The sequence below is a fragment of the Nothoprocta perdicaria genome, unplaced genomic scaffold, assembly GCF_003342845.1.
Source record: "Nothoprocta perdicaria isolate Ctin4 unplaced genomic scaffold, notPer1 scaffold_34, whole genome shotgun sequence".
In the NCBI taxonomy this organism is placed as follows: domain Eukaryota; kingdom Metazoa; phylum Chordata; class Aves; order Tinamiformes; family Tinamidae; genus Nothoprocta; species Nothoprocta perdicaria.
The window spans coordinates 4,063,449-4,076,480 of NW_020455577.1; the positions used below are offsets into that span (position 1 = coordinate 4,063,449).

The following is a 13,032-nucleotide window of genomic DNA, read 5'->3' on the forward strand; positions in this document are numbered from 1 at the left end:
GGAAGCTAACTTGTGTACTTTAAGTCCTGGTTTTTATCTGTGTAGCAAGATTTTTGATAAATCTGGTGGTTGTCATTTTGCTTGTTTGATTTACAGAATGAACTCCTGAAAAGAGTGGCATTACATTAGGCAATGCTTGTTAATTGTAACAAGGAATCTATACACATTTGCTGTGGAAACTCTTTGCTTTTTTTTTTTTTTGGTTAATGCTGATGGTAACTTCCAGTATGATGTGGATTAATCCTTAACTTGGGAGTTGTTTTTGAAAGAACAGCACCTTAATCTGTTTTTCTTCATTAGAGGTTTATGGCTAAATCAACTGTAAATGCGATTAATTTCCTTGGAAAGAAACTAGTGACTTGTAAAATACGTTGATGTATGTACCTGGCAGCAAGCTTTATTATAAAGCACAGAAGTGTAATAATTTCTCCTGTATTTAGCAATTGGGAGAGGGGAATATTTTCTTTATGGTTTAACTAGTTTGAGTATTTTTTCTAAAAATAAAAAAAATACTGTAACAAAAACCATATAATCCATCCAGCTGATACAGCACTGACCTACTGACCTCTGAAAAAAACTGCTTGACCTCATTAGCGCAGGTGCTGTCACATTTGCATAAAGTTGATGCCAGTGTATGTTGTCATGAAATCACTGTTTTTTACAGTATTGCTATTTAGGTTATTGTAGTAGCCTTCAGTTAGCAAACCTTAATTAACATCGACTTCTGTTTTATTTCAGTGCTAAGCCCGAAGGTAATAGGCATTGCCATAGCCAGGTACGACTTCTGTGCAAGAGACATGAGGGAACTGTCCTTATTGAAAGGGGACGTCGTCAAAATTTATACGAAGATGAGCGCGAACGGCTGGTGGAGAGGCGAAGTAAATGGAAGGGTGCGTTTCTTTTTTTTTTTTTTTTTTTTTTTGTCTCAGTTTGTGCTGCCTTGCTGATGGGTGTTTTGCGCAAAGGTGTCCTCACAAGCGGCCTTGTGCTTAAATCCACAAGACACGGCATGTCCCCGTTTCCCAAGAGCCAGGTGTTGCTGCTCAGCTGATCCCCGACTGCATCGCGTTCCCAAAYGCAGCCCTGCAACAGGGATGTGGTTACTTGCTCTGGAACTAACCGAGCTGAACATCGGGATCTGGTTGGGTTCCTGTGACGAGCTGGGAAACCCGGAGCGCTTTCCATGCCTCCTGCTGCCRTGTCGCTTGGCAGGCCACTTTTATGGAAGGCCGCTCCTCTTGAACACTAACAGCGCGGCTCTAGCAAGTGACRCGTTTAGCAGGGTTTTGACAAGGTCACTTCACACTGCCCTCTGAGCCTTGCAGAACTTTGGCTGCATGGGAAAAAATTGCAGTTTTGACTCCAAAAGCCTGTATGTTTTCAGCATGATCTTAGCGCAGACAAAGCAGCAATGCCAGGACAGCCATCCCTGTGCTGACACGCAGGCATGGGGGCTGCCCTATTTMTCTCCTGCTTTGCGAGTGGGGTGGAGGAAAGCAGATTGGCTGCAGGCTGGAAACCAAAGCCGCAAGTGCAGCTGCAGTAGATAGGGCAGGATATATTTGGATTTACTGCTTTGTGCTATTTGGGGAACTTTCTTTTTGTGCATGGGCCTACTTGTGGTTTTAAAGTGAAACAGTCCCTTAGACTTGAGGAAAAAGAGGAAAAGGAAAATATCTGATCACCCCATGAACATTTTGCACAAAGAAAACAGAGGATGTCTTTGTAATGTATCCTGCAGGGGTGCTGCTAGCAGCCAGCGCTCGCTAATGTCCTCGGCATGGCTTCGCTCAGGCCTCCGGGGCGCTCTGGTGCTGGCAAAACATGCGCAGTCGCCCCCTCCCTTACACTCCGAGTTTGGCTTGGGGTGTCTTCCATCAGTGTTAAACTGACTTGGGGATAAAGGGGTCAGAATAAAAAAATATAAAGCAAACAGATAAGACAATAAAAAAAAAAAGACTTTTCTGTATATCTAATATAATCCTTACTTGACACATCAATAACTTCAGARTGGAGATAGCTTTGTCACTTAGGAAGTGTAAAATGCTGGACTCTGCCTTCCAGCTTTCCCTCATTTAAAAATCCTGTTGGCTGCACTGGGATTTACCTGTGTGCAATGCAATAGCAATGCAATACAATCAGTCACTGTTTGCTCTGTGAGACGATTCCTGGAACTCATGGAAGCCTGCAGAAAATTTACCTTCCCCTGCAGTGCAACATTCCCGCTCTTAACTTTTCTTGCCTTTCTTCTGAATGTCCAGCTTTCTGATTTGGGCATGACGATTTTTTTTTACTTTTATTTTTCCTAAGGAGAAGAGGGGTTTTAGTCTCCCCAGACTATCTATATTTATTCTTCTATTAAGGGTAATTGCCCTAACCAGTGCCAGATCAGTCAAGTTTATCTTTAAATCTTGCTCTTACATTTACTAAACAGACCCATCCTTGTTTTACCCAGGTTGGCTCTTTGAAAAACTGTGCATCTCATATGATTTTCTTTTGCTCTTTCCCTGTCTTTAGGTGGGCTGGTTTCCATCAACTTATGTTGAAGAGGATGAATGAGTTAAAAACTTTCCTCTACTGACCATCAATTTCAGGGATTGTAGAATTTAATATCTGCAAAGTATTATTGGTCTTGTTAAGTATTTAAACGGCAGCATTTTTGTCTGTTTGAATCTTCTAGTCTTAACGTTGGGATTTCTACCGAAGTTTGTGCTCACAGGTTATTGCCTTGCCCAGAGCCGTGCAAGAAACAACCTGCCAGTTCGTCATCGCTGGGGATCGGTACAAAGCCCAGCCCTCGCCTTCCCAGAAGATCTCTGGAAAACAAAATTTCTTTGTGCCCCTTTTCATTTCACCTTGTTAGTACACGGCAAATACTAGCTATGGCTGAATGTTGAATAAACCTCTTTCTTGCAGCTAACACCTGCGATGCTGCAAGGAGATGAAGGCTTATTGCTGCTTATCACTGTATGCAGAAAACAGTGCAGTCGTTCCAGTGTGCGTAACGTGTCGTCAGTAGCCTTGTCTTGAAACATCAAGCTCCCTTACTTATCACCTTACAAACACTTTGGCGCTCACAAAAGCATTCTGAAGGAAATGTAAATGTAGTAAATAAGAGTAGCATTCATGCATATGTAAGTAGTTAACTAACTTCTTTGAGGTCCTGCCTAAATTTTGTAAGAATTTGTTTAAAGACAGCATTTTAAAAAGGTGTAGTGATGTGGTAGTGCTTGAAGGAGCATCTGCAGTGTGCAATCGTGGGGTTCTTTGTCATCCTGAAGCTTTTGTGTGTGTCTGTTGGGTTTTGTTTGTTTGTTTTTCCATATGGGCAGCTGACCATGAAAGTGCAACTGAGGATATTCATGAGAAGATGCGTTTTTAAAAGCTGCAGCACCAACATTAAGTAAATATTGTAGCCCTGTTCTGTAGCAGTGGGCACTAATGCATCTACAGAGGGGCTGTGCATGTTGGTGTGACTGAACTTTGCAATAAGAGTTTAGTTAACAGCTGCGTTCAGTTTTGACAAGAGAAGAGAAAAGTTTTGTTTGTTCTTGTGCAAGTATTAGATCTGTGGGGTCTAAAGAAGTAAACAATAAAAGGCAGTCTCAGAAAAAGTAGGACTTCTCTTTTTTAGTTACAGACAATACTATAGGTAAGATGGTGGGTGTCACTGCTCAAGTGTAAACCTGAATGTCRTATTTTATGTCCTTGGTTGATTTGGGTGAACTTTTGGATGTTTTCAATTCTCAGCTGTCTTGTCTTAGTTAGACGGGAGTTTTTATCACTTTTTGTGCRCTTATAAGATAACACAAAGGCAACTGGCCGTGTTTTGTCCTGAATTTTCCACTCTCCTTCCACGTCAGTGGAAATGCAATGAGTGAATGCTCTTATTGCAGGGCAAGGACCCTGCAATCTCAGCAGTCCAAATCCCCAGTTTAAAATGTGTGTCCAGATTAGCTGGCTTGAAATCAGCAGGGCTCATCAAGTGGTTTCCCTGCTTTGGTGARCCAGAGTGCTCATACAAGCCTAGTGTCAAAACTACTGTGGTTATTCGCTAAAAGAACCATCTGTAGGTGATGACTGCAGATGTGCAGGTTCTGATATTTAGGTTTTTTTTCTAACCCAGCTTAAACTGCTTAAACATGTGAGAAACTAAAAAGCTCCTAGTTGCATTTTCTCTCCAGGCTAATGTTTTATTCCTTGATCATGACCAACCAGGAAAGCAGATTGATCCTATCCCATGTGGTCTCTTGCTGTTCCCCATCTCACTTGCGCATGGCATCTTGCTGCTTGTGTGTGCGAGTTAGTGCTGCTGTTTCCACACCCACTTCACCTTGCAGATGAAGCCCTGCTGCTGCTCTAGTGGTTCCAGGGTTTACCTCAAAATGATGTAAATTCTGCTTGTGTTGAGCATGTTACTTGATAGAACAGTTCAGAGCATTTGTAAATATGTAGATTATGCATAAAACACTTTTTGTAAAGGGTTTGTACAGCAGTGTGGCCTGGGGGRTGCTGTCTCTGATCACTCTATGCCACAGCTTTATTGGCTTTGGTGGGCCTGATTCCATCTCCTTCAGCAGGCAAAGTTGATTCTCTCTTTTGCTTGCTTAAGTGCTAGAGGCTTAGGCTTTAGGGCTGTGAAGAGTTTGATGTTTTGCTAGGTCTGAGAGGAAGCAGGTTAATTGAGTACAAAAGAAGAAATGCTGCAGTTGTTTTGAGAACCATCCTAAAGCTGTCGAGCAATTCCCGAACGCAGCGCTGAGCCTTGCGGAGGGACGGAGCCCAGCGAAGCCCCGCTCGGCGCTGCGGGCGAGTGCTGCTGCATCTGCCACTGTGTCTTGAGTACCAAAGATTTCCTGCATATTCTGGAGTGTCTCTTTCATGTGCTGCTTTTGCTGTCTGGAGGTTTTATTGTCATGTGATGATGGAGTTGAAGTACTTAAATTTGTAATATTATGTAAATATGTTAAATATAATAAACTGGTTACTTTTTGTTTGTTTAATAGCATGTGTCAATGTGTGTTTGGCTAGTGTGAATAATCTGATTTGTTTCTCTAAGCATCTTCTCACTGTGAGCGTGAGCTGATGAAGTTTTGTTTTTCCACGTTTGTATAAACCTTGTTTAGCTGAAGACTGAGCTCTTGCTGTCATTGTAAATGGGACAGGACAGGTTTTCATGAGAGTATTTTTATTGTTAGATATCTTAAGTTATTCTCCTGCCACATCCAGGAAAATGTTGCTGCTGCTGCTGCCATTTTTGTTTTGTTCTCCCTGCTATATATGATACTTGAATCAGGTTCCTATCCTATTGACTTTCAATCTGTTGAAGACATCTGTGGATTTTGACTGAGCAGAAGTTTTGAGGGGGGGGRAAAAATTGTCGTGTTTCATGGCTATATGCTTCCTCTTCCACCACCTGCTTTTCCCCTAGCCCTCAGAGAGGTGTGTGTGTGTGTGTATGTGTATATGTTGAGTTAACATACAAGTTCAGATTGACCTCAACTCTGAAAATGCAGTCTGGGTTGGATTTTGTGGACTGCTTCCCTTCTTGTGGTATAACCAATTCATGCTTTTTTTATAATAAAACCTTTAATAGTTTGTTAAAATAATATCTGGACAGGTGAAAGGAATTCAGCAAGGTCAGTGATGGTAGAACTACAGGGTTGTTTTCTTGCATCACTTCTATTTTTCAGTAGCAAAGCTTTTCTTGTGGAACCACCCTTTTAACAGATAATCATTAAACTTAATGAGGCATTTACACGTCTCTACAGATGTAAGGCATAATTTTGCTGTCACCTGTGAACATATCACATAACCAGGAGTTACACCTAACAGGAGATGCAAAAATGTTTCCCAATTAAATTCTCTTGCTAACAATATCACACTCGGTCACAGGCATTTTCCATCCTCTTACATGTGAGAAAAGGTGCGTGTCCTGTGGTGGGTGAGAAGCTGAGAAAACACCGTAATTAGGGTGCAAGAGACGCTTGTGCTCGGGTCCTGGGGTTTAGATGCTTATTTGAAAACCTCAGCTTGAAAAATTCTCACTTCAACGATGACAATTAGGCCAAGCAGGTTAGCTCTGTGCTCTGCCTCACAGGCAAACACGAGGCGCTTGCTGAAGGAGACGGAAAGGTCAATTCTCAAGGGTTGACTGGTTCACAAAGGTAAGAGAGACGCTGACTAAATAAAACAACAAAAAAGTAGAGTTTGTGCAAAATACCAAATTTCAGAACCAAGTTTTGTTTCACTGACTTTGATATTCTGTGTAGAAATTGCCATGTTTCTAATTCCCTGTCAGAACAACCGATAATTTGAAAAAGAGCCGCAGCTGCAAATGTCGTGTGTGCTCTACCGGACGCCGTTTGAGGTACTGCATCAGTGCTACAGTAAATTAACTCACCCCTGCTGCACCCAGGCTGCCCAGAGCCTCATGTGACTGTTTGATCTGTGCTTCACCCTGCTATTTTCTGAGAGCTCTGCTGCTCCCCTTTGAGCAGCAACCCCTGCAAACTTGAATTTAATTTGCAGTCCTGGCTTGAGCAGCTCTGCTTTTGTCCAGTGCTGTGGCACTTGTATAACCTCTTTGGTCCCACGATGAGTCATGTTGCAAGGCAGGGCTAAAGGGAGAGGCACAGGTGAGACCTGAAGATGCTGCGTGTCCGTGTCATTCATGGTGTGTGAGCGAGCCACAGTCGTGCTTCTTTTCCTCCAGTTGAGTCGGGATCATCACTGGTGCCCAGCGTTTAAACTTTCAATCTATTCATTTAAGAATCATTTAAGAATTTAAGTTGAGCAGCTTTTCTTGAAATGTGTCGTGGTATTTCAGCTCTCACCTAGGAGCCCATTATAGGAGGGGAAGTGCAATTCAGAGGCGTTCTGACTTCATCAAGCTGCGGGATAAGATGTTAATGATGTACTTTTTCATAAAATGCTCAACTGCACGGCAATGTATAATTAGCTAACACAAATCTAGAAGGATTAAGCATCAAAAGCTGGCTGCAGCAGGGTGATTCGTTGTATTATCTTAGCAACTTCCTTTGTGAGAACAAAGAGCCGTTTGGTTTTATAGCAAATGAGATTGGAGTTTCTAATTTAGCTTTATAATTCCTGATCAGCATTTTAAAGTTGCTTGTAGGGCTGTAATGTCACATTTTATTTAATAAGCCTCCTGAAACATTTTGAGTTGCTGTTGACTTTGTGTGTGTGTGTGCGTGTCTCGGGGGTTACAGGTTCTTTTTTGCTTTGTAATGTCCTTTTCAGAAACTCAGCGAGTTCATTTGAAAATGTTGCAGTCCGGCCTTAAGTGAAGTCCTAGCTCTGAGCAATGGCAGGTTGGGAGGTGGCTGTTTGCCACGAGCAAAGAGGCTGTTTTGCTTCTTTTACAACTTCTGTTTATGTTAATGCTGCCAGGGTAAAATGTGGTGAAATACGAAGAACGGGAATAGAGAATATCAGAGACTTGGGAGTAACAAGTTGCTACTGTACCATTTGTGTCAGAAACAACCTGGTGTGTGATAGCATTTTTTTCAACTGTTGCTCAAGATGCCAAATGCCTAATGATAGCATGGGTTGATTCTTTAATGCATCTTCATAGGAAAACTGCAAATACAGGTAGAGGGTTCAAGGACCCTGGCTCAGCCCTACCCATGAACACTGTAAAATCTCTCTTTAAGACCATTTCAAGGTAGTTTAAAGTTCAGAGATGCAAATATTGTTCCTAAAATTTTAATTGTTATCCATTTATAAGAGTGAGGAATTTTATAGTCAATGTCCCAGTAGCTTTTGGGTATTTATAGTATATTATGTGCCAGGAGCCCTTCGCTCTGCTAAGTTGCTAGATGATGTACTTTTCCTCTTCTTTTTCGCCTTTCTCCCTGTTATTTCCCTTTCTGCATCTTGAGTGTATTTTTCTTTTCATTCAGTGCTGTTTAAAGTTGGTATTGCAGAATGATCATCAGCTGAATAACATCAGAGCACAGCGGTTTGCCTGGAGCTTTCTCTCCTCCTTCCAGTGTGTTTACCTCATCACTGCTTGAGAAAGACTCTGAATGGCTTTAAGGGGAGGGTACACCCAAACTTTTCATTTAAAATGCACTAAAGCTCAGGTTGAATCACAGCAGTGGGGTGCCCGTGCCCAGCTCTCCTGCTTCCAGGGAGGTCCCTTTGCCCTTCTCGTGAGCACTGGGAGCAAAGCGGGGTTTTGTGCTCTGGATTTGGTGCACGTCTGTATATAGCTCCATTAAACTTGCCCTGCTTTGTCTTTGCAAGGGATCAAAGATTCAACTGCTGGGAACAGGGTATTCTGCAGTGTTCAGGGTGTGAGTCGCAGGTGTCATCTGATTTGAACGTTGAGGCTGAAGGCTGCTCGAACACAGTGTGCTCTGAAAGGGAGCCTTGTTCTCTCATATTTGCCTTTTTTTTTAATCAGAAAGATTGTTACATAATTCAGCTGGGGTGTGGTGTAAGTCAACATGCCCAGTTGCAAAAATATATTGACTCAGAATATACTGAGGGGAACTTGGGAGATGGAAAAAAGAGAGAGGAAAAAAAAGTGCAGTCAGAAAAGCCATGATGCCTGCTGGCTTGGGGGTGGGGAGGTGTTAATATTCACTGCTCTTGTCGAGGGGAGAGGTAGGGTGTTCATTACCCTGCACTTTTCCCAAGGACAGACAGTTCTAGGTAGAAGATGCAATAGCTATTTTTAATATTCATACTTTATTTACAAAAGAGAGATTTATTATTTTTGCAATTATGTAGCAGTGTAAATATATTCAGTGACATCAGATGGGGATAGGAATTGTGAGATTAAAGTGCTGATTACTCACTGAATAAGAATGTTACTGTGAGTTTTTCTCAGATAGTGAGTAGTGGAAAATCAAGCCCCAGCAGTCCAAGCAAAACCCAGGTGTTGCTTTTCAGCCTTGGTAATGTTTTGGTTCACGCTTTGGGGGTGCACACCCTTTTTCCTGCCTTTCCTGGACGTGGGGACGCAAGCTCAGTCTGCCTGTCAGCAGTGCCATGTCACTGCTCTTCATTGTGCGGTGCTTAACAAGGACATGGGCACCAAAAGCCTTCATCTTTTGCCTGTTTTGAGGCATGATAGCAAACACACAGGTAGGAAAAAGGAAGTCAATAGCAAATATTATATATCAGTATTTCCACTTGCYTCTTAAGTATTTTCATGGTTTTTGAAAAAAAAAAAAAAAAAGTGAGTTTCCAAGAAGCTCCAATTCACAGCTTGCACAGAGATCGCTTGCAAATCTCTCATCTCAGTTTTTAGGCAGCATGTCTAGAGTTGGGCAGCTCCCCGGTGGATTTTAGACCTCTGTTGGTGGTAGGAATTGATGAGTGGTTCCATGTCCAGAGTTTATAAGCTCTCAGATACTCTCTAATTGAATCCTGTCATTTGGGCTAAATGATTGCTGGTTGTCCATTTACATATTCGCCCTAACAAGCAAATCATCCACAAACAAGTAGTATTTTTCTGTGGCTAGGAAATACATTTATCAAATGATCAAATGATGCCATGCAAGCATAGACTGTGAACAACATGGAGGTTAGACTGTAACTTATACTGTTTTTGATCAATCAAAACAGTGATCTAGGGGAAAAGAAAATAAGACATCTGACATTGTGTTTACAGGTGAAAGGAGTTGTCTACAGCAGTTCAGACTGATGGAGCAGCAGTGCTTAGTGAAAGGGAAGAGATTAGTAGAGGACCATGTGCAGTGCAATCGTCAGTCTGAAGAAAGCATAAAAGCATTTGCTGTCTTGGCTTGCAGTCAGGGGAATATCATCAATAAAAGGCAGAATAATCCTTTACTTCACTGCTGGTAAGTCTTCAGCGGGAAAATTTTGCCCTGTTTTGGGCACTGTGCTTTGTAAAAGATGCAGCTAACAGTAAAGGCTCCTGAGGAGGCCCTACTGAGGGCTGGACAACTGGGAGGTGTCTGAACCCAGTCATAGTCTAAGTCAGAGGTGGTAATAGAAATGTTCAGCTAAGTGAAAGGTTTCAGGTAGATTAAGGAGACTAAACTTCTCCACAATCACTGTAAATAATACCAGAGCGGAGGGGGGGGGAAAGAAACAAAACACAAGCTTAAACTACAGCAAAGAGTCTATAGGAATTTTTTTTGAAGTTACTTGAGTAGAAAAAATATCTACAGAAGTTGTGGAGTCTCCATCACCGGAGGTTTTAAGAGATGKTTAACTAAATGTGTCATAGATGCTTTATATGTTGTTAAAGCTGCCCAAGACGCATACCGTGTGCTCCCCTGGAGCTCCCACTGTATTATTTTTCTGTAATTGCCTTTCAGCTGAACGGAGCTTCAATCAACTGTTGGTCTTTGCCAAAAACTTGCAGAAATGTTACAGCAACGTGGAGTGGAAAAGAGGTCCAAAAGGTAATAAGCTGAACATCCAGCATAGAGCTGGCAGACGGCTAAATAAGCAAACAGTTTGAATCTTCTCAAATTAAAGCATTTTTGGAGCGACTGAATCATATTTAGCCCTGTCAACAGCGTAAACACGGTGTGTAACCACAGYCTGAGGAGCTACTTCACAACGGGGAGCCTCAGCTAAACACCATTATTATTACAGACGATACGCACACTTTTGACACAACATATTGTTGCTCCAATATCTTTCGTGTTGTCAAAATCCAAGTCTTGTTTTAGCTGTACGTAGGTCCTGGAAAGGTTGACAAGAAGATGTCTCGAGTACCTTGTCTTGCTCTCATCAGTCCTAAGCAAATGGCAAATGAGTGATGTGACAGAAGGAAGACTTTGTTCCAACAGTCTTTCCTGCAAATGAGCAAAAAATGCATTTTTTTGATGCAGGAAAGGGTTTTTATTCTTGTGTAGAGTTTGTAAAGATTCTGCAGACCTTAAAAGGTGCATCCAGGTCTTAAAATTTGAGAGGGGTGAAACAGCTATCAGCATGACTGGATTTTCTTTTAACCTTATATGATGAAATGAATACTAGTGCTTTGATTAATTTTGCATGATGGGAGAACACATTTTTTACTTGTTGGACTTTTTCTGGATTGATACCAAATCACAGTGTGAGCCTTTGGGACTCCTCCTTTCTGCAAGATCTGTATTTGTGTACTGAGCTGCTGTAACTTCTCTGCTAGACACAGTTGAATTGGGTGTCATTTTTGAGTTTCTCATGAGGTTTTCTTTTCAGTTATCGCTAAAAGGACCCAGCAAGGAGAGAAAACAGCTGCAGTCCAAATAATATGCATCTAGTCAGTAAGATGCACAGAAATAGGTGTTTTATTTATCTTCCCCTTCATAAGGAGAACAGTGAAGAGCAAAAAGCTTTATTTGAGTGGAACTGGAAGAACAGTTTGAATTAGTAGTAGAATTCATCTGAGCATGTAATAGCCTAGTGGCATTGAATAATCATTAACAGACTGTGTGATGTGTGGCTGTGTGAGATGGCAACGATTAACCTGTGTTGTGGGAACGTGCCCTCAGAGATCGGGYATTTGGGTGGGGTGGCTGGCACAGTGTGGGTGCTTTCACGTGACCAGTCACAAAATGGAACCAGATTCAAACCCCAGAACTGTTTCTTCGAGTGTATACCGTATACCCTCCTTGGAGGGTGTCTAGTTTATTGTATGTTGGCACGAGTTCTGATATGGAGACTGCCAGTCTCACCATGGTGACTTTGGAGCAAGATGCCCAATTCCATCCTGTCATTGGAGAATGGGCAAAACGCTGGTACTGGAATGTAGCTGTACTACCGTATTAACTTGTTATAGTTTAGGTCCTCTGTTAAAATCTAGCTCCTGTAGTTCTAGTAATAGCTGTGTGATAATATTGTCTCTCATAGTGTGTGCTTGAGGTGCATCCAGAGTATTCGTTTCTTTTTGGTCTGTGTGATTAGCCAACAGTTGGGAAGCGCCTTTTTTTTTTTTTTTTTTTTTTTTTTTTAACTTTTGGGAGAATAATTTGTGGAGTGAAGAAAAGATGTATTCCCTTGGTATTTGTGGGGGGAAAAAAATATGTATTTCCTTGGTATGGACGGTATACTTGCTATAAACAAAAATTTCCACTCGGCAGTCCAAGAATCAGTTTAGAATCAGTTTCCTTTCTGGAAATTTGTATTTTTTCTTCATATTTATGTTCAAAAGAAAGCTCTCCGTATCTGTTTGGCTTCCTTCTGCGCCTGTATTGCTTTCCCAGTTTCTCTTGTCTTCCTGTATTTTTTTTTCTGCCTTTCTCCTTTAAACACACAAATGCAAGAGCCCCAGTCAATCCCTCATCCCTGTTTTAGGAAGCAGCGCCCGGAGAGACCGTCTGCCAGCTTGCGTTAAGCTTTCCCAAGAAGTACCTTGCCTTGGGCAGTGGTTTCTTGTTATTATACTCACCAGTGCAAGAAGCATTTAACTGCTCTTTCCATCTAGCCCGTGTGAAAAATGCCTAGCAGAGCAATAACTTTAACTTGTTGATGGCTGCTCCATAGCCTAGAAGTATGTTTTAAGGTAGTCAGGAACACTTCTTAGTGCAATAACACTGCACAGCATATATATCAAATATAAAAATACACTGGGGAATACCAGTGGCATTGAATTTGGCAAAACCTATACTTCCAGTGTGATAAAAACTTTCTCTTTTTTTCCTCAAAATGTTTTTGGGAAGTAAGCATTTATTGTAGGTATTGTATTTTTCGTTTACTTTTGTGGCATATGGATTAATGTTCTTTAATGAGTATATTTATAAAAGCAGAAACCAAACTAAATTCATCAGAGCACTGATTCAGTATAGCACTTTTTCATTTACTAYGTAGGACACCCCGGCTGTGGTTTCTGGGAGGCAGAGAGGAAGAAGTTTCTTGTATGAGGGAAGTGAACACCCATTTTCTCATTTGGTTGAGAATGGAACTCGGTGATTTTGCATTATTTCAATTTATTTTATTTTATTTTATTTTTTTTTTACTATTTTCCTGTTCAGGTTGGGTTTTTTTGCCTCTGGTTATGCAACACAGTAGCCTGTTAGGAGAGCAGGGAGGGGAGGAAAAAAA

At 41.5% G+C, this 13,032-nt stretch overlaps 1 protein-coding gene across 1 annotated transcript in view; it reads left to right on the forward strand.

Moving 5' to 3' along the window:
• VAV3 (vav guanine nucleotide exchange factor 3) overlaps nucleotides 1–4,517 on the forward strand; it is a 142,935-nt gene extending 138,418 nt beyond the window's left edge. Inside the window, exons 26-27 of the mRNA XM_026043890.1 lie at nucleotides 739–890; nucleotides 2,518–4,517. Of these exons, the coding sequence (XP_025899675.1) occupies nucleotides 739–890; nucleotides 2,518–2,559 (194 nt within the window). The 3' untranslated portion in view covers nucleotides 2,560–4,517. The remainder of the gene's footprint in view (nucleotides 1–738; nucleotides 891–2,517) is intronic.
• Nucleotides 4,518–13,032: the final 8,515 nt, after the last annotated feature.